The 22,296-nt window shown below is 40.6% G+C and overlaps 1 protein-coding gene across 1 annotated transcript; it reads right to left on the reverse strand.

The window, feature by feature from the left end:
* Window positions 1–260: 260 nt before the first annotated feature.
* On the reverse strand, window positions 261–21,311 carry LOC118330028 (homeobox protein aristaless-like 4). The gene is made up of 4 exons (XM_035664404.1): window positions 20,751–21,311; window positions 11,558–11,871; window positions 3,985–4,113; window positions 261–3,304 (listed from the first exon to the last, which is right to left on the reverse strand). Exons 1-4 carry the CDS (start codon window positions 21,091–21,093, stop codon window positions 2,984–2,986), a joined length of 1,107 nt encoding a protein of 368 aa, XP_035520297.1. The 5' UTR covers window positions 21,094–21,311; the 3' UTR covers window positions 261–2,983.
* Between the last annotated feature and the right edge of the window lie 985 nt (window positions 21,312–22,296).

Genomic DNA, 22,296 nt, shown 5'->3' on the forward strand with positions numbered 1-22,296 from the left:
AACAACTGTCATTAGATTTTGATTCAAATGTTGCTAAACCCTGATCGGTGAGTAGAAGTATGTGACTTCCACCTGAGGCCTGACCACTTAAAGCAAGTGAGAAGGCCATAGACAAAAACTCAAATACAGAAATATCTCAGGTATGATAACTAAAACTTGTCCAACTTTGGCAGGCAGTAGTGTGATCCTGTAGGTTCTCATGAGAAAGTATCTTTTCAGGGCCTGTAAAAAAAAAACTGAACTCATTTAACCGTTGAAAATTCATTTATTTGATAATCACTTCAAAACCATCATACACAAAAACAGCAAGTTACTTCTGTACAAACAAATGTCCAGCACCTTGAACAGATCTCAGTGACGCTGTTCATGGTGCTAAATATGGACGGGCTTAGGAGACAGTTCTCGACTGTTGGGACACAAAACCACACGCCTCTGGCTGTAGCAAAGAGACCACTGTCCCAGTGGAAGTCAAAAATTAAAGAAACAAACTTCTCCAACACTGTAAGTGCAATAACTTATTGCAATGGTACATTATATAAAGTCACAATCAGAAGTAGAAATACTTGATTAATATACAAAAAGCTGCTTAATGTCATAAGAAAATTAGAAAGCGATTTCAACCTTTGTAAAAATCCAGAACACCTCTTCAGAATAACACACAGAACATAATTGTACATTTCTTGGCAATATTACTGTAATACTTCATTGGTTTATCTCTGGAGGCCCATTATTTATTTGACAAATAAGCAAAACAAATGTACAAGCAAAAGAACAATAACATTTATATTGTTCACATTCACACAATACAACATTAATAACTATGGATTTCAATTGCTTTATTTCAGTAGTATCAACATGGACGGAGCTGCGGAAGAGTAGAGAGAGGACCAGCGAGAAGACAAACACACAGTCAACTCGACAATGTAGGAATTCAGTCACACATGTACTCATGCTTAAATTTATTCTGACCACATCCTGTTTTTATATTGAAATTATGACAGTTATTCTTTTGATTTTTAGTCCTCACATCCAACAGAGTTTATTTATTTAGAGATTAATGTTTATTTTATTGAAAAGAGTCATGGCCAGTTGTCTTTTTATTTGATTTAGAATATATTAACAGCATGAGCACTCATGCCAAAGTCATCATTATGTTGTCACCTAATGTGCTTGCTGTTAACAAGACATGGCTTGATTTTGAAAGCAACGGAATGAATTAGGATGATATTAGGGGTTTTTGTTTTCTTCCTATGGGAAAAAAAGGAAATCTTATCAACTATATTCATAATAATTTAATCATTTTATGTAATTTTTCAAGCACAAAAGCCATATATTCTCTGGTCCCAGTCTTTATCTTATATGATAGTAAACTGAATATTTGGGAATTTTGGGGGTTTGGGCAACAAAGACATTCTATTGGGTTTTAGGAGATTGAGATCCTGAGAAAATTAGAATTTTCAGTCTTTTTTATAATGGGCACTCATATGTTACAATGATCAACCAACTATGAGGAACAGAAACCGATTCTCTGCCATCATCCTCACAGGGGAAAGAAAACGGATATGTAGCCCTGCGGGCGTCATAGAGAGATCAGCCAAAAGACTAATGAAGCCTGTCTCTGGTCTCAGCCTGCAGTCCAGCTCTGGTGACAAGCTTATTCCAGCGGGGTAACACAGAGACAGAGACACCCCTGCAATCACTGGACATACTCACTACATTCCTGCAGTCCAGCTCTAATGTCATCACATTACCTAAACATTACAGAATGCTCTTCATGACGATGGGGGCCACTGATTTGGCCTGCAGTCTCTGGCATGTGACGGATTCTTTGCGCAAGCTACAAATCCAAGAGTCATCTCTGCTGAGCCCACGTCTAACGATGAATTGATTATTACAGCGTGTGGAACTGTGTGTGCAGTATGTCCTCACCCTGTAGGCTGTGATGTACTGTGGTGTTCGCAGGGCAGAACGGCTCACTTTGATGCTAATTAAGTGTGTCTATTCCGGTTTGTTTGCTGATTGAAGCTGACGTGGCTAGTTGGTGTTGAAGGCTGCTGCTGTGCGTTGCTGCGCCTTGTCTGCCAGTGGAGACAGTGTTTCCTGTAACCTGAGGACTGAGCCTAGCAGGAGAACCTGTGGAGGCAGCCCTGGGGGAGGAAATGACACGTTGGTTTGAAATTGCTGCCAATCTAATGGCTGCCCTCCTCCCAGACTAAATTGGCACAGGCCATGCCTGCTCTCGCTCAATTAGACTCTGTTCACTTATTGCATTCAACCTCTGTCCTTCTTTGCAGGAACATAAACTACCCACCGTAGGCCAAGACAAAATTACTGTTTTCTTTCATAGCCAATTATTGTTTGCACTCACTCTCAGCACTTGGTCTGCACCTGAGCTTGCTCTCACTGTGTCCTTGTTTTTTAAATGGATTTTAAGACACAAATACTGAATGATCAGGAATGTACTCATTTGTACAGTATGAGTGACAAGTTTAAAGTAACATAGACCAAATGTGTGGGGCAGGATGGCTGGTAAAAAAAATAAGCTAATGAAAGTAACTAATGTCAATCAAGCTTAATTCTATAAATTAAAATACTGTATGATGTGGCTGGTTTTGGCACTGAATTCCTGTATTTTAAGGTAGTACTTTGTAAACCATATTTATTATTATTGCTTATTTTACTGAAACCAATCACTATCACTAGATCACTATCATGAATGATACCCCGCTTATTGGGGACTAAACCCCATATTTCAATGAGACCTGAGAGATCAAGCAATCAAGAATTAACACGTCTTCTAAGTAACTTCCTCCTCTAAGTCACACCTCTGTATTTCTCTCACTGTCAGCATCTGCTTATTGTCACAAGTCACAGCTGTTATCTTGGTTGCGTTGGTCGCTGAAATGGCCTCTGCTAACGCCTCAGTCTCTCAGTCCTACATGATGCCCTACATGGGCTATATGATTTCCCACAGTTTGGGGCATCATGTAGCCCAAGAGATGGCTGCACTGTGTTCCTTGGCCTTCATACGCAGTGCAGCTATGCTGGAGGACTTGCGGTCTGGATCAACATTGAGATCATAGCCATTGATTCCACCACCCATGCCGGGACCTCCAAAAAGGCTGCCCATATGAGTCTGTCCCATGTGGCTGCTCCCTGGACTGGGCACGCCCAGGAAGTCAGTGACGCCTCCTGGACCGTGAGGGTGAGGCGGCATGCAGGAGGGGACGGAGTCACAAGGCACAACGCAACCCGGCACTGGAGATGCTCCACTGCTGCTCCCGATCCACGTAGGGTTCTGGATCTGGAGGAAAGAAGAAGAGATTAGGCTGTAATAGATATTTTTATAATAACAGTGTATAAAATGACAATTTGAAAACAGTGTGGACAATCGAGTTTACACCCAAATCTGCTGCTCATTTTAACTTAACAGAGCTTTATAGTGATTTTCAGCTCAGTGTTTAGCTGCCCACGCAACTTGGTTCACTCTTATGGCTCTCATAGCAAAAAACATGGCAGCTGTTTTTTGTGAAAAAGCTCTAACCACTGTACACTACTTACTCAGCACAAATGGCACACAGTGAGCGACTACGGTGAACATAGTGGAGGATTTAGCAGCTAAAGAGCCAGATACTACCCCCAGGAGTAAGAGAGTGAATATTGAACTTACATTCGCATGTGGCCAACTGTGACTCATGATAATGTTGCTCTGTAACTGCAGGATGTGTAAATAAGCAAATGTTTGCTAACAAATTTGCTTATTTAACTTAAAAAGAGATTATATGTCAGTGTTGTGTTCACAGCTTGTTTCCACTGCCCACAAGTGGCCAAAGAAATCAGTTGTTGCAGGTTTAATAACAAACCATAGTGCTTAGTGATTACTTGACTCATTTCTTCATAACCCGCCATGAGTCTGACATCGTAGATCATGAGTGCCTGTGCAAATTAATATTCAGTGAGAATACTACCACTTATTTTCTTTACCTGTGCATAGTTCTCAGGCCGGGTCAGGAGAGGCAGCTCGTAAGCAGTAGAGAAGTGTGTCCGGACCTGTTGCATCTGGCCAAAGCGCTCCCTCTTCCTCCACTTGGCTCTGCGATTCTGGAACCACACCTATAAGGAAAACAATACATCAGGAAAACCTGTCCAAATTCAGACCAGCCACTACCAAACAAAACTAATGGTTAGTATAATTTCAAACACAGCTCTAAGCAAACCCAAGTAGTTTTATTTTGTAGAAAACAAGGTCATCCTGTCCTTTCAGAAAGACAAAGTAAAAAAAAAAACGACCCACATAAAATGAAGATAGTGAAGCAAATAAATTCTGCAGAACATGAAAGTCCGGGCCCAGGTTTTAAGACTTGACATGTCTTTAAAGTGCCGTCCACACGGAGCTATTGATGTGAAAATGGTGAGTCTCCCCTGGTGCTGCACCTTTCAGCTCCTCCCTTTGATACACAGGCGTCTGCCTCCCTTCAGGCTGCCAGCGTCGACAGATCCACATCTGGGCCTGTAGCCATTCATAAATCACTCTGAGAAAGGTGCGCTCTCCCCCACATGTCAGCACAGTGGGATACAGTGGGGAATCCCTCTGTATAATCCATGAAACAAAAGTTCAACTTTTGACCAAGAATATGCTTTTCTTTGTCCTTTTATTAAGTGTTGTATGCAGTATATGAAGTAGGTTTCTGGGTAATTTCTCCTTGTGAGATTGATAGATATGCTACTTTGCAGAAAGGTTGTACTTTCAGTACCTGCTGACAGAGCAAGTGCAGGCTTCTTAGCCCACTTCTCCCTAGCTGTGGAAGCCACTGGAGGAAAGCAGGACTGAGTGTGAAAGACTATGAAAGAAAAAGCGTTGTGAGCTAAAAAAGTAAAATTTGCTGCCTAAACTGAAATATCTGTGCTGAAATTTTGGTATTAACTGTCAATATAATATAATACTGTGTAATTAATTAATCTACTGTGTATATACTAAACTGTCCTGGAAGGTCTGTTGTTCTTCCTAGGATTTCTTCCTCTTTTTTTTCCCATGTTAAAAGTTAAAGTATTTCCTCGTCCAAATAGAGGGACCATCATGGATGATGTCATATGTTGTACAGATTGTAAATCCTTTCAAGGCAAATTCGTTGTCTTGTAAATTTGGGTTATAAAAACATTAGTAGATAATTAATAGATATAAATGAGCAACAGTGAGATTGTTGGCCCTATAAAACAGCTACAGGATATTGATTGTAGACATACAGTATAACCACCTTGTAGCTAATATGCATTTCTTGGAACTAGCCATTGCTTTTGTTCTAAATCTGCTTTAAGTGTTACAGTGCTTTAGGACCGGTTCAATTTGAACTATTTTGACACCTAAGTGGTCTTAATTAATCAATCCAGAGAAATTAGAGAATAATCTGCGGAAAATCTTAAATTATCAAGCAAAAATTTCAAACATCTGATCTCGGCCTGAATAATCAATAAGGGAGATAATGGTTTCCTGCAGTCCTGTGCAAACATCATTTGATGTGGGGTAAAGTCAGGCTAAAACCAATATCTGCCTGTTAATGTAATCAAAATGAAAAGAATTGAATGATCTATATTAATTGATTTAATATACCCATATAACGCAATTTAGGACTTTACTGATAATATTCTTATGATATGAAATATTGTGATATTATAACCTTTTTAATCATTCTTACATTCATTTCATAAAATGTAAGCCTGTGGTGGCCACCTCATTTATTTCTCCACACTTCCTCCTTTCCTAACCATGCATCTCTGTTCACTGTTCTTTAATATAATCAACATGTAACATTTGCTTGTTTTTTGTTTCTAAAAATTTTTCTCACATTTCCCTGCAAGAGAATAGAAGAGCAAAGGAGGGTACTGGGAGTCTCCACATGTTTATCTGTGTATTTGTTGGTTGTCTGAATCTTATCCTCCCAAGAGGGAAAGGGAAACTTCTTCAAAGAGAAAAGAGAGAGCGTTCCGCTTCGACACAGGGGTTTGAACTTGGATTGTGGGTTGATTCCCAGCCCAATCAGCTTGTGGTTTCCACAGTCCCTGACATGCAATTTCCCCTCAGAATCCCCCCTCATGTCTCTCTCACCATTTCTCTCAGTCAACCTAAACACTAGATTTTAGTGACAATCATGAGCAGTGTCACACAAAGATGTGAATTCTGCAAGAGCAGAGTGGATGGTGAATCCCATACTGAGTTTTCTTACAGGGCAGAAGAGCATTTTTTTTTAAATCAAATTAGATAATACCAGCTATGAGAACCAACATAACTTGAAATTTTTCTGACTGGATAAAACAACTAGCTGGTACTTTTTCAAAGAGAAGACCATATATGGCCTCCTGTGGCACATAGTTGTTGCCTGTGTTTTTGCGAGAAGCTGACGTAAAGAAATGTCGTCTGACTCCGACATACCTCAGGTCAGCTGGTGAGATTAGAGGACAGCTCACCCTTGCAAAATGGTAAACTGATATCTGAAGTTGTGGTTGAACCCCAATGTCAAGGTGAGGGGTTGTTGCCCTTTGAATTATATCATATGTTTGGAGGGGGGCTTGGAGTCTATGTCATTCTCCCCCTGAGGATTTGGGGTCTATTATTGTTTAAGGTTTGTCATGTGTTTCCTTTGGTCCTTCTTTGGTAATGGGAGCTCATGAAGTCACAGGTTCCCAAATATAATTCTGAAAACAAAAGGCCCTGATTGGACTGATGGGCATAAAGCTCGGTTACAGTTATTGTTTTAGTTTCTAGAAAGTTATGACGCTGTTTAATTTGTCAGAGGTTATGTAGTCCCAGTTTGTGCCTCTCATCTATTACCATTACATTTGAGTCGCAAAGCTGTTTTTCCTAAAAATAAATACACAGCAGTATTTAAAGGATCCAGAAAAAAGGTGATTTAACAACAAAACAATCCTCAAAAACGTTTCTAACAATCTGGATGAAAAAGTATTCTGTCTGCTGCACGATAAATAGGATTTTGAACCTGTTTCACAAGTGATGCCTCTTTTTCCTAATAGAAAAAAAGATAGTAGCTGGAAATTATATTCTGTATTTCCTTGCTCCATTTGTGCTACATGAACAAAAATGAAAGACTTAATTCATATATATTGATGTTTCTTTCCAATGTTTTATATTTTCATACAAAATAATGCACCAATATTTTGCTTGTGTTTTACAAAAGGAGCAACGACATGTCATTTCGGGGATACTGTCACAGCAACTTAGTGTGTGTAGCTGATGCAATAATTTGTGTCAGAAGAACTTTTGGATTCAGGAAATACTGGAAAATGCAGCGGTTAGTGTTGTTAAATGACCTTTTGGATTTTTCAAAGATGGTTGGGAATTTATTTTAAGGAAACTCAGATGCTTAGCTCTGTGGCTCGAATATTATGGTAATACATAAAAACTGCTTTTAAAGTTGATGTCGTCCAAGTATTTCATTTAACCCATATTTAACCAAGTAAGTTGAGATCAACAACTACTTTAAGGGAGACCTGGCCAAGACATCAGCATAAAAAGGGCTACAGACAACAATAACTATAAGGTAACATATAAGGTATACATTAAAGTGTCGAAATAATTAAAATACATATGCACAGTGACAAGTACTAACATATCCATTTGCCAGTGTACTTATAAGAGCTTTAAAATCAGGCAGAGAGACCTATTCAAGTCTTTTTAAAAGCTGTTCCAAGTGACAGGAGCAGAGCAGATAAAAGCTTTCTTTCCCAGTTCTGTCAGTATGCATACACAACAGACAACAAGACCTTATCTTGTGATCTCATATTACAATAACTACAGTCAGATCTCTTTGCAATCAAAGTGCAAATGTATGATGAGAGTTTACCCAGATTGGCTTTATAAATGAACAAGTACCAATGACTGAGCCTACAAAAGGTCGGAGATGGCCAACCAGCCCTAGAGTAAAAAGTTTTATCAGTTACCAAGCTGTCATCTTAATTGTGAAGTATCAAGATAACTCAACGTTACTCCTCCACTCCTAATCTCTTTGTCGTACTCCCACCTCACTGTTGAAGCTCAGCCTCTTCTCTCCCACTCCAGCCCCTCTCTCTCCCCCCACCACGACCCCTCCCTCCATGTCTCTCTCCTCCCTCCTCCCTCCTCCCTTTTAAGTCGGCGAGGGGAAGTGGGGATATTGGAAAGTGAGATGGGAGAATGTTCAAACTGGAGCTTGTTTTCATTTCATGTTTAATTTCCTGACGCCTAAGCCCTTGGCTTTCCGCAGCTAACCCCTCTGACCTTTCGGAGGCGTGCAGACGAGAGCAGCGGACTGAGCATACACACACACACACAAGATGCACACAGAAAACACTCACATTTACATGCCATGTTATACAAAATTTGAAGTCAGTCACTAACAAATACGTTCTTTTAACCTGGACGCTCTCACATGCTTACTGCAACCTTTTATGAACAAGCAAACAATGTCTGAGCACATATATGCCCGTTGTCTTGGTTTCTGGGTTAGGGTTAGTGTGTGTCATGTTTCACAGAGGGTTTGCTCTACGTTGCTTTCCCTTTGAACGGCAGTAGAAATGAGACCCAAGCCAAATAGTTTGGCAGGGAGATCATTCGGGGAACATTATGAAGTCAGATGTGTCCTTTGCTGCTCCGTGTCTCTTATTCTCCAACTTCTAGACTTCGGAGTTCATTAGAAAGGAAAAGAAAAGAATTTCAGTTAACAAAAATAATTTTTATTATTTTTTTCATAATGATCAACTATGACCCATCCTGTATAAGGCCAAAATAATGCTATTTACCAACTGCAAACACTTACTACTTTTGTTTATTTTATCTAGCGGACATCTGCAAGGAAGGTGGCTCAGAGCTCTTGGAGCTAAAAGTGCTTGGCGGCGATACAGTAATTGCTAAAGACGTTGACAGCAAAAGGCAGCTTACAGAGCCATTAAAGAGCTTTATTTATGCTCCAGAGCCAGCAGGCAGAGAGAGAGGAAGAGGGAGAGAGGGAGGGCAGAGAGCACAACTCCAAAAGCAGCTTTGAAGTCCAGCCGTCGCACCTCATCTCTGTCATCCAGGACCACTGCGATTGATAGACTGCCTCAGCAGTCACTCACACACAGCCTCCACCTCCGTAAAAAGTAGGCAGTGTGGTGAAGTTCAAGTCTGAGGTTGGGAGCTAATTGTACTAAATAAACTAGTGGTAGCACAAGTCACAGATGTGATTATGGAAAGCTGCAGCCCGACTTTATGAAGACATTCATCATCAAACTGAGGATGAAACTGTAGGACCTTGACATTGGCATTTTGGCAGAAAACATCTGTATGCTAGGATTTCAATGGCTGTTGTTTGGGAGATGAAAAGGATTCTCCGATCGCCTGCCAAGCTTCGAGTGCCCCTTGGTATTCAACAATTGGATATCCCTGGACTTTGTCTTGATGGACCTTCAGTCGAAATTGTGGGGTTTAGTCTTGATTGCGTGCATATTTAGGGTCTGATTTTAGAAGTATGGGTCAAACCTCACAGTGACTCAACAGAGTCTACTGTGTGCCTGTCAGATGAGGAAGTTAATTATATTCATCTGGGGAATAGATGGGTCTGTGTGAACGCAACATGAATGTACTTTTTTTACTGTACCACCACAAGGACCAGGCCAGGTTCCCTGTCCCTGACTATGTCTTCCACTACGTGTGGAAATTGAAACTGGCATCTCAAAGTGTTTTTTATATCCTTGCCAAATAGCTTTGATGACTTTTCTTTTTTTCCATATGTTTTCCCTCCCTGCCTCCATAGTTGGCGGTGAAGTAGTTTGAACACGGTAGTGCTGGGGAGAAACCCTTGGCCTCTGACCTTTTTGCAGAGCCTGCAGCATGTAAGAGCTAAGAGCAGAGTATTCCCTTAGTCCCACCCATCCCACTCTGATCTAAAACTGGCAGGCAGAAAGAGAGATGGGGAACAATAGGCCTTGCTGTCTGCTGTTCCAAACAATCTCTGTCAACGTGCCAGTCTTAACTCTCCCAGCCCTTTCTGTCAGTTCCCCGAGTGATTATTAGCATGCAAACATGGAAGACTGCAATCATACAACACAGCTCTTGGAGACTGTTCTCCTAGGAAGGAAGGACAGCATCAGTCATTTCAGAAAGTGCCTAAAAACGACAAAGCCCTCTAGTAGCCATAGTTACTTTGATGAACCATAGGAGGAAGTCCGGTGACGTTAGAGCGACATATCCACATAACAAGGAGGTTGGAGAGGGGTGAATGGATGGGTCAATAAAATATTGGACTTAAACACAGGCGACCACTGTTTGTTGCTGTAAAGTTATCACGATCATTCCCTATTATGACATTTCATACATCAATAAAGCAGCAAACAACTATTGGCTATGTAAAGCTATCATAGAGTAGTGGTGTCCTGAACTCCCTTTGCCTGTGTTGCTATGGCAGCCTCTCTCTGGTTTGTTTACATAGCCTGTCTACTCCATGAGTAGCTGCATAGAGCGACTGAAACTGCTGTTTTTCTCATCTAAGACGGTAAATTAAGGATTTATTTCAACCAAAGCAGACTGTGATTGTTGTGGAAAGACTCATAAATACTGTTTTGGTAAGTTTTATTTTGTTTCTGTACACTTTGATTGAAGTTACAATGTTACAGTGATATGCAATGTAAAATTACTGTGTATGGCGAGCAATAGCGATATTACAACTGTGTCTGGTTAAATGAAAGGTCTACCTCTGTAGTGATCCTTTCCATGATGTTGTCAGACACTTTGTTCACTCTGCCCCTGCACTCATTTGGCATGACCAGATTCTTCCACATACTAGCCAGGCAAATATAGCTAAAGCTACCGAGCTAGTTGCACAAGAATGGCAGAGAATGACCAACCAAAATGTATAGTTTCACCTGTACCTGCAACAGTTTGCACTGCTGAACAAAGCAAGAAAAGAAAGGCAGAAGTAGAAGAGGCTACAAACACAAAGTTTGGATAAAGCAACAGGTCACACCAGCCAACATCAGTGTTGCTTTTCAACAATGGCGAGAACTGAGGAGCAGGTAATTATCTGGTTGGTTTTCTTTAGGGGAATTTGTTATTTGCCTGAAATGTGTAGCATCTAGAACTACGTATGATTGAGACATGAGGTAGTTGGAAACAGTTAGCTTCCAACCAGTCTCTAGTGTGACATCCAGTGGCAAGTGAATTTTGAATACATAACTTTTAACCACATTTACTGTTGTAACCATGGCAGCAAAGTTGCCCTTACCTTACTAAAGTGCTCATTTAGCTTTTCCCTAAACCTAACCAAGTTGTTTTTGTGCCTAAACGTAACCAAAACTTAACTATAGCATCACATCATAAAATGATTATTTTTCAGCAGTTATTTGTAATGGTTTTGGAAGGCAGAGACGAACGATAGCATCTTGCTCATATGGGGTGTCAGATCAGAAAACATTTATTGTTCTAAAACGAAAGTTTCCTATTTTGTTGTTTAATTTGGAGGACTTGTTGGTTTATGTCAATGCAGGAAGGAGTTTTTCACATGTAACCTGGTGGGTATTCCTCCATTCTCACCTGTACACGAGCCTCCGTCAGGTCTGTCCTCAGTGCCAGCTGCTCGCGGGCATAAACATCTGGGTAGTGTGTCTTCTGGAAAACCTTCTCCAGCTCCTCCAGCTGGTAGCTGGTGAATGTGGTGCGATTACGTCTCTTCTTGCCTTTGTTGCTCTCAGCTTCACTTTTGTCCAGAGGGCTGGAAAGGTCAGAGCCTGGCCGCTCGCTCGGCCCCTTCTCGCCAGGTACCTTAAGGTTCAGGTAGCTGCCTTCCATCCCGGCAGGGTCGACGCTCGGGGGCAACTCAGAATCTGTCAAGCCGCTGTTGTCTTTTCCTGTAAGTAGATTAAGAAAGAGAAAGAAAGAAATTGGACAGTTACCATCAATCATATTTAGCACTATTTACACATGAAAACAAACATGCATGTTTTGTAGATGATGTTCAGTAACAGTTAATATAATAACAGTTCACAAAATGTATATGATATAATTTCTTCTGGTTCTGGAGGGATCAACAAATGGCTCAGCTTAGACTTCAGACTTCATTTATACCAGAAAGCATGCAAACTATGGGGTTTGAAAGAATTGAGTCCAATGAAAGAGGCATCATTGTGTATTATGGGAAATGCAATCCAGGGTTTTTGGAGCTTGATCTTCACTAGGAAATAAAGATCAGGACATCTCAACCTCTGCTGCATCCATTTTGACCATTGGTTTTTAAATATATCTCATATGCGCCCTCCAACAACTCTAAATCACTGGAGTGCCCCTTTAATTCTCTGATGTGGATTGACAGTACTGTTCAAAAACCTCATAAAACCTACTGGAGATTTTTAAGTTTAAGATGTTACACTGTGGTTCTAATAAAATACATTTGAGCAATTTTGGTTTCGGTTAGTGTGCTTTTCTTACGATTCTCATATGAATCATGAAAAATCAAAGAAAGCTTCACAATTTACTGAAGTGTGGCTTTACATATAATACAAATCATATTAAACAAGCTATTAAAACTAACTTTCTGACCATTTTAGAGGTGAAACAAGAGGGCCACATTTTGTGTATAACACTCCTATAATTATTGTTACTACTCTATAATTGGAATATTCAGTAGAGCAGTACTTTCTTTAAAATGTGGCTGAATAAAACCATGGTGCCTCACATTCAAGTCAGTGAGCGTGTCTGCTCATCATCACGTTACAACATCCACACGAAATGACATTTAATTTAAGCTTACATCACCTCTGTAATGTTTTATTTTAAGGTTAAAAGGCCTTGTCTGTATGCAGAGTCTAAAAGTTGTAGAGAAGAAACGTCTTTCTGTTTGAAAGGTATGTCACTACACATTGGCGTGACCTGTGACACAACCCTTGAAGCCCTCTCCCTCACATCTCTCCATCATGCCACCCGAAACCTGAACCACGCATAAACCTGCTCCATATCGAGCGGTGTATGGCTGGCCTTGTGTACGGGGGCGACCGCACTTACCCCCGCAGCCTCGTCCCTCAGATGTAAACAACATTGTGTTTGTCACCTTCAATTTCGAGAGCGTCCATTTTGTGACAGACCTCGCTCTGTTCCTGTCAGCGCTTGCGAGCTTTTTTGTTTCCTTTTAGGAGATGAAGAAAGCTGTCCCTTCTCCTTCAATAAACAAACAGCTGTGTGAATAAATAAGCTGAAGGGCTCTGGTTGCGGGCCAGTGAGAACAGTGTGCTCTGTCAGCCTCTCTGTTTGCCTTTCCTGCAAATGGGCACCGGGAGTGCCCTGCCCTAGCTGTATTGGTCTGAAACTAGCTCATAATGGTCATAACAGTCTTGTGCAACACCAGCATTACTTCAGCCCAACAACAAGTTAGATCAAGTTTAGGATGATTAACTTAATAGTTATGTTCTTATGTGCGTGCATTTTACTCTGTCACGTTGCATTTTTGTTATGAGTAATGTCAGTAATGGCCTCCTGTCATTCTCAGACAACCAGAGCAATGAGGGAAAGAGAGCTGACACCTTGTGGCACTGGTGATTCTCTGTGCGTGTTTTAGTGGTTAGTAAGATGACTAGTTTGAGAGTGATGAAGCTAGGCGGTGGCTGTCTGTTTGTTTTCATGGATTAGTATGTATTTGGCTAGTGTGTCACACAATGAAATGCCAATAGTCATCCTCTAGATATTGCAGCAGCCATCCCTTACTCTCTGGCTCAGATTTGCCCCGACAGAGATGCTAATGGAACAACACAGCTCGCCCAGCTGGAGTTCATGACCTCATATTGCTGTGGCCCACCTGTCAGACCTTCTTACAGTCTCCATGCAGGCAGATGTTCTGACATCACCAACCCCTGCGCTGGCCTCTAATGCTAAAGCACCGTGCAATATTTTCATTCTACCCCTGGGCAGGAGCATGGCTGCAATGTTGAGAAGTAAGACAGGTCAACTCCAGGTTCTTGCTTTGCATTTGCATCTGTAAGAGAAAATGCAATCATGCCCCTGAGCAAGGCATACATCCTGTAAGGCAGAGTCTACAGCTGGACGCACAGATGAGGGGATGGGCAGATGGTGGGATAGTGGGTGAAAATGTTTGAAGCTCCCAGTCTTATACAGACCTACTGTATATCACACTGTACACTGAAATCTGCACTAATTACCAAGAGTCACGTGAGAAAATAAAAATGCCACCTCATGTCTGTAGGGTAAAACTAAAGCTTAAAAACTAACAAAAAGGGGGGAATTGCTGGCCTGTTTTGTTCAAATGTAACAAAATCTACCCATCAGCACAAGTTCAGTAATTAACACATTATGTTTCATCCGTTTAATCTTTACAAAAGTGTGTAAAAATGACAGTTGTCAATTTTATGGATATATGACTATTTCTTAACTGGGACCAATTGCCAGGCAACCTGCAGAGACTCCAAGTAGTTACAGAAAAAACAAACAAGACACAATATGTTACCTAGTGAACTTTAGGGGTGCTGGTAGATGGATTTTGTTACCTCTAGATGGAGGCTAGGCTAGCCGTTTCCCTCTGTTTCCAGTTTTTGTGCTACATTAGGCTAACAGGCAAGTGGCAAACTATTTCTTTAAGCTTCTCAGCCCTATACAGACTCATATCACCACAATTTACATTAGAATCTGCACTAATCAACATCTTTTTCTGTGTAGCTCTCCAAACTCATCTCTTTTCTCTGTCACGCTAACCACACAGAATCCTTTGCCACAAACATCTTCCAGTATTGCCACATGCTGAGCTGTCTTTTCTGCACGCTGTTCTGGAGAACACAGCCATCACACACTGCTTTCTTTTGGGAGCCAAGATTCCACTGCACTGGCTCCAATTTTTTTGACATTTAAAGGAATGTGTTTCTGACTGTTGTTCTCATTTCAGCGTTCATCAACGTATATATATATATAAATGCATCGAATGTCGCGGGCTGATCCTGCAATTTGCCAGAGTTACTCTGTGACAAGCTGCAGACCTCTTCAGTTAGCTGAGGTCAGATGTTTACTAGGGTCAGCAATTTAATCACTGCTGAAAACAGAGAGAAAACATCAAAGTGTAATTTAACTGGTTGTAAAGCAACAGGGCACCCTCTCAGTTTTTATGGAATGGGACGGGGAGGGTCAAGTGAAGCCAAATAAAAGAAACACTATAAATTAGTAACCTGGGGAAGGGTTAATGACCAAACACTAAATAGGGAAGGGAATGCTTTTAAACAAAGTGCTCTAAAATGTTCTCTCAAAACACTCAAAGCTGACAGCAGTCTTCTACAATTACTCTCCACTTATCACACCTTACATGAACCAGTCAAATATTCCATTGGCTTTGGTGACTATTAATTTTACATTCATTGCTGGTTCGCAGACATGCTTTGGGCTAGATCATTTTTCCCGCAGCACCGTCTAAGACCTGATGTTGACTGTTGTTTCCTCAGTGGAAGGGAGGCTCCCAGATGTTCCTGAGGAGAGATCTATGCCAGCGGCTCACGCAGGAATGCAGATTCCCTGGGAAACCAAAAAATCTCTCTGTTCAGCCTCAGCTCCTGATAAATTGACACGATCATGACCTCACTACTGTCATAATACCTTGGGCCGTGGCTGTCACTGTCTCATATCAAAGAGCAAAAAAATATTTTGGGGATTTTATGGTTTTTGGGAGGAAATTTAGTTAATAGTAAAAGTACACAAGTGTGTCCTTTAGTGTCCTAAAATGAAAAAACATATATATATTTTGGTAAAACCTTTCATTTTCCAAGGAGAGTTTTTTTTAAGAATTTCCAGTGAAATGCATGTGGCAAAATTAAAAGTACTGTTTCAACCTAATGTCATATATCAATACAGAGTGTTTTATGTCATTAGTATTACAAGTAACTTTAGGTTTGGTGATCGATGTGAACTAAGAGGAGCCTTAAATGACAAGGAATTACAATGATACACAAGTGACTGAAATTAAATGTGAAATGATGTAATTAATCAGGTTCTTCTCATCCTCCAGTGGTCCTGAATTTGTTCCATCATCACATCTCTACTGCCTAGATCATATTGGAATCACATTTTTACCAAGTATTTTTCCCTTTTTGCAATCATAGAGAAGCATAAAGAAAGCTCATGATGCAGGCGGTGTCACTTGATTATAATTTTATTTGGGTTACTTTCCAACCCTGGCTTTTATTAAAAAATATATATCAAACACGCAAAATGAGCTGAGTCTCTCTTCCCGAAAGCAAGCTGAGAGAGAGAAAAATAACTACTGTTAGTCATGGACCTAAAAATGATCATCATACTTTGCCCAGCGGTTTCCATCATGAGTTTGTCATAGTTGGCTTTCATGAGTTTACATTTTGTGGCTTGTCAGGGAATAAGCTTTAATCCTTTTTTTTGACTATACCATAGGGTTGCATGCCCAAATGTTTGCATTATTCAAGAAGCAGATAGTCCATTGATAAGAATCAAGGAAGTCGAGGCAAAGACACAGCACCAGCGTCAACACAAAAGGCACAGATCAGAATGTGCGCCAGCTGGTTAAAGTTTCCACATAATTTCTTTAATCTGGCCTGCATGCAGATCTCAGGTAGGCAGCGGGGAGTTACCTTCCCCCTGCAAGAGAGGCCAAAGTATGCTGTGTTAACTGCACAACAACAGGAGACAGTGCAGGAACAGATATGAAAAGAAACAGCAAACCCATCATGAAACACAGCACTGTCCTCAGAGTTAAATGTCAAATGTTTTCAGTCACTGGCAGGGCAGATCGCCGCTGCTTTACCGCCTGAGTCACATGTACGAGCCGTTGCATTTTAACAAGGAATTCATCCATGCTTTCTCATTATATATTCTAATTTATTCTGGCTCACAGAGGCACGGCGGCATGATCACAGGTGTCATTCTTGCATTTGCTTATTGTTAGCATCGCCACAATGTGTTAGTCATCAGCGCATGCATATCCTGTGACATCACTTCCCTGAGCCTTTTAACATGTACTTAGAGTGCTATATTTTGACAGGATGCTTTTAAAACGCTGCCAGGACTTTTTTGAGGTCTTGTTTTGGTTTTCATGCACCCTAGAAAAATGTTTTACTTATCACAGGATGCTTTGATATCCCGCTGAGGGTAGGAGGAGGAGGGGGTGTTTGAAAGTACGAAGATTGACAAAGCTGTATGTTATAAATGTGTAAAATGCTTTAAACCGTTATTTTGTGAAAAGACAAAGACGGCGAGGCACAAACAGTCTTTAGTGAGTACCAGTGTTCACACAACACACTACAATGCAATGCAGAACTCAACCTCAGTATCAACCACAGGCCTATAAACACAATGATTTCTACTTTTCAGATTTAGCTTTGGCTCCACTTACATCCTCACAAATTTATAAAGAAAGTGTGATGATATTTTCATCATAGGTTTGTGTTTACGAAACTTTATGGGCTCTCTGTGGCAATGAATCTGTGTCATGGATAAAAACTGAAAACTGATTGAAATTATGAAGTTAAAAAATGCATCTATGCAGTACAGTTCAGTAAAGTATGTGCATGTAAACAGTCATTTGCACACGTGTGCGGCTTTCCCAGAAACCCTGTCATTTCTCCCGAGTCCCTCAAATCATTACCCAATCTCCATGTCCATTTCTGACTCATTGCTTATTTGCACAACGTATTGTTGAGACGGGGTTATGTAAACCAGTCCCACTTTGTCATCTCAGGGACTCTCCGTAGCTTTGGAGATCTGATGTTTGGGGAGTATGAATAATAACTATAGGAGCCAGTAATGCACATCTGCCTTAGATTAATGTGGACCTCTCCTGCAGTGCTGACCTGCATTCCTCAGCACTCAATCAGCTCCAGGGGTTTTATTTCATTCATCGCTGTGTGAGCAGGTAGACGGCTCCATCCCTGTCCTCTACTGTGGGGCAGTCTCACTGATTAATGTGCACTCAAGGAAACAAACCCGCCAACCTGAGCCACTGTGCAGAAATATGTTCACTCACTCCTCCAGGGCCAATATTGTATTTTTAATTAACATCATTTACAGTTCTGTTTAGGAAATAAGTACAATTTCCATCCACACAAAACAACCATAAATCTTATAAATATTAATATTGTTTTTCTACAGCTGAATCGTACTTAGTGTCATTGAAATGATGTAATTTTAAAGAAATAATTTGCCGCAATGTTTGGAAGTGTCCTGAGTGAAAAGTGTGAAAATGAGGTGTGAGAATCATGCAGCCAAAAACATTTCCCATTATATTTGAACAGAATTAACGCAGTAAATCTACATCTTTACCTTTGCTTCTCTCATCTTCTGTGCCATTAAATAGGAATATTGACATAGTAGCAATTTATTATATATCTGCACAGTGTTTTTTGTGTATTTTGATGAACCAAAACACTGTTTACTGCGTGTAACATCCTCAAAATGACACATACATTAAATATTGGGTTGCCATAAACAGTATTACAGTTGTAGCTGAGGTTGCCACACAGAAAACTCCCTTTGGGTGTGAGAGGACTTTTGTCATCGTGATGGAGATAAAGCATCAGCATTGAGCAATACATCACCCATTGAGGACCACACATAAGAGCACAAGCCTGTTGACGCCTGAGGCTTTGGCAAGACCCCAAAGTATCTTCCCCAGAGCCAGGATGCCTTCATCTGGCTGCAACATTTTCAGTAATAACATTGCAGAGCTCTCCTCAAGGGAGGCATGTTGCATTTAATGATGGTGTTTAAATGGTTCTGTCAATGCACTTGCCAAATCAATTCACTGCAGTACAGGGGTGCTTGAATTTGGAGGCATTGCTCTCAAACTCCAGAAGACAGTAAAGCTTAAAATAAAGAGTGACTCCAGTTGTTCTGTTTTCTCAGGAAAACAGATTACTTTGCACTTTATGGATGTATTTTGGCAAAGTGTGGTACTGGCTACTGCGCACAAAAATGTGTTATAGTGCAGGCCTAGTTGTAATTGGTCCCACTGAGCAGAATTAGGGCAGTACAATTTTATTTGTTTCACCTAATACTTAAATTTGCTTAGATCGAGCATTTAGTGTATTTAAATGTGACTGTCAGTGTTTAGCCTCCATTTTCTGAACTGCTTTTTCTCCCTGACTGAATCTATTTTCCAGCGCGACTCTCCCATTCAAAGATTGAAGGTGAAGTTACTGCATGAGTTTCGATCCACATCAAATATCAGTCATGATCATAACAGATGTTTGCTTATGTAACAACATCCGCATCATGATAAACATCTGGACCTGAAATATATAGGCGCCGACGAGTCTTTACGCTGATAATTCACCAAAATATGATTGTTATTGTAGTTTTTAAAGTAGTATATAACGTGCAGTACAATTATAATATGCATATATTATGTAAAGTTAATTATTTTACTAATAATGGATTCTTTTTTGACTTCCGGGCCTTTCTTGTGGACCTGTCCCACAGAGAAGGCTAGTCTGCTCAATAAGAAGGTTTTATCTGTTTATTTTAAACCGCCACGTTTCATAAAGGGGACAGTAAAGTGGATTGTTTTCTTTAAATAGAACATTTGAAGTGCAACGAATTGTCGGAAGACTGTGTAAAGCTGTAAAGCTTTTCGTTTTAAATGAGTGCTATTTTTCAAGACATCCAAGCAGTCTCTAAAATATTTGAACTTGTCAGTGACTGTTTTTTTAATTGTGAAGTCTTGCCCTATAACTGGAGCTACTCCATTGAATAAATGTATATCTGTGGAATAGTTGTTTATAATTGAAGATAAAAACAAATAAATTACAGTAAACATAATGGACTACGTGTTAGAAATGGTATTTAAAATAGTCCTGTTGATATTGTACTGTATTCATTTTTACCACACAACGCTTGGATATTCCCTTTGTGTGCGCGGGTGCTCCTGGTGACTTGTCGTTCATATAAAAATGGTTAAATATTAAAATAATTCATGACATGTCTGTATGTGAAATAGATTGAGTGACATTGATGCTGCGGCTTCACCAGGAATCAAACAGGCCGGATATTAAATAGGCTGAATAAAAAATAATTTAGTGAAGAAGGAATGAAAAACCTATGACTTTGTGTCCGTTAAAATCATATTGTCAATACACACAAAAGGTTAAACATCCATTTAAAAAAAGGTTTTAAATAACTTCTTCACCTCTCAGTCTAAGCACACACCCCTTATAAAGGGCATATTTACAGATTTACAGCTCACCTTGCAAGCTTAAAGGTAACCTTACTTTCTCTGACATATTATTTAAAATAGACCTACATTCAGGCTTTTTTAATTGTCACATTCAGTAATCCTTATTATCGCTTATTCCATGTATTTTTTTTTNNNTGGGGGGGGGGGGGGTTGGGGGTTTTAAGGTCTAACTCTCACTACCACAGACTACAGAAAAAGTTACATTTCCATAAAATGGCAAAATATTATTATTTTCCTTGCTCCCAGTTGCCCACATGAATTTGATAGGAAACTGCACTGCCAAATTACACATTCATTTAAATATAAATTCAATTAATATACTTCTGTTCAGTTAAAAAATGAATGGCAGATGGGGGTCCTCTTCTCCTCTCCTCTCCGCTCCCAGATCACTGACTTTCAGATGCTGTATTACACACACTAACAGTACAATTACATTACTGCTCGCAAATTCCCCCCTCTTGTAACGCGTTTCCGTTCACCTTATGGCCGATACGTTGCCTCATACAGTCCCCCCACTGTGTTGCCTCTCTCATGTGCACTCACCATAGCAGGGAATGAGCGTCCCACCGTTGAGCCCGTTGTCCGGGTGCAGTTTGCTGCCTTCGGGTGGAGTTTTGCAGGTCGGCCGCTGCATGAAGAGCTGGTATTTGTTGAAGGTGCCCTCCTCTGTGCCATCCAATGACTGGCACTCCGGCTGGAAGGGACTCCGGGACTTCTCTCCGTAAGGCTGCCCTTTACCCGGAATGAACGTGGGGCTGTATTTGGTTTCAGTGGTCTGGAAAGTCCTGAACGGGTTCGCCTGGTGATCCCTACCTGGCGCAGTAGACGTGCTATAATATGAATCCATCGATGTCATATCGCAGTATGAGACGCACGCTGCGTTCATACCTAAAAAGTTATATTAAAAAAAAAATCCACACGGTTCTTCTTTCCCTCCCCTTCTCTAGATAGCAGATAGACCCAAATTCTCATGCACTGACAAACTCACACTGACGCGCTCACGCACACACACTCTCACACTGCCGCATCTGGGACTGGTTAAAAAATGAATCAGATGTTTTCCAGAGACTGCAGACTGAACAAATGCTAAAAGCCCCCTGAAGGTTTGTCGGGGTAAAGAGAAATGCCTTGCTCAAGCTGATGCCGACTCAGTAGGCTACAGTGTATCTGACACACACACACACACACTTACGCATACACACACACAACACACACCACACACACAAGGGATCACTCCAACCGTTCAGGGTTCCCACACATCAGAAGTATGGCACACCGGCTGCATGCCTGCGCTATTATGCAGCAGTGAAATGGGAGGTCAGCTCAGAAAGGGGGGGGGGGCTTTTTGGTACACACGCGGGAGACACACACATGACATTAATTGTAATTAGAGAATGAATATGACGGCTTGATTTCCGCAGTGCACGGGTGCCTGGGGATAAACTCTGACTTTTCTTTTGATTAACTTTAAAGCAGTTTTTCAAAAAGCGGTGTTCCATCTCTGTGAAGGGAGCCGCTTTGTATTAAAGGGTGTTTGTTGAAAATCTAATTTGTGTTTCCTAGAGAAAAGTGACCTTAAAAACATGTAAATGAAAGGATCGAGCAGAATTTAAGATTTTGGACATAAGGAGGCACTTAAAGTCAACCGATGTTAAAACTCAAATTTCCCCTTATATATATCAGCTATATATTGCTGTATAAATATTAGTTGTGTATTTGTTTTTAGAGACTTCATTAACCACAACAAACACTGGCAGTTTGACCAGGAGGACCTTATGTGGAGTCAGTTGTATGCGGATATGTCCAGTTTAACGATGAAGAATTAGAGCTCATCACGACCAGGCTTTCGCGTGTGTTGAAAAATTGGCTATTCTTAATATTAAATTCAATTATAAACATTAAGTCCATAATGCTCGTTGAATACTGGCTGCGTGCGCCGTGGAGACGAGCGCCGGCAATTTGTCTTTCCTTGCGCTATAAAAAATGTGAATTACATCGGTTTAAAGCGTGTTTTAAGGAAACAACCACAAGGCCTTTATGTCTGTCGGTAGTCAATTGGTAAGTTGTCTCATTCACGTCTAATTTTTTT

Source organism: Morone saxatilis, unplaced genomic scaffold (genome assembly GCF_004916995.1).
Source record: "Morone saxatilis isolate NCDOM2014 unplaced genomic scaffold, NCSU_SB_2.0 Contig2, whole genome shotgun sequence".
NCBI classification, from domain to species: Eukaryota; Metazoa; Chordata; class Actinopteri; family Moronidae; genus Morone; species Morone saxatilis.

What these genes read in the sequence shown, in the direction of transcription:
- LOC118330028 (XM_035664404.1), bottom strand. Translation starts at nt 21,093, where the DNA reads ATGAACGCAGCGTGCGTCTCATACTGCGATATGACATCGATGGATTCA. An exon ending in GACGCTCATTCCCTGCTATG is followed by an intron (nt 11,872 to 20,750) that starts GTGAGTGCACAT and finishes ATCTACTTACAG; the next exon opens with GAAAAGACAACAGCGGCTTG. An exon ending in TGACGGAGGCTCGTGTACAG is followed by an intron (nt 4,114 to 11,557) that starts GTGAGAATGGAG and finishes TTTTCCTTATAG; the next exon opens with GTGTGGTTCCAGAATCGCAG.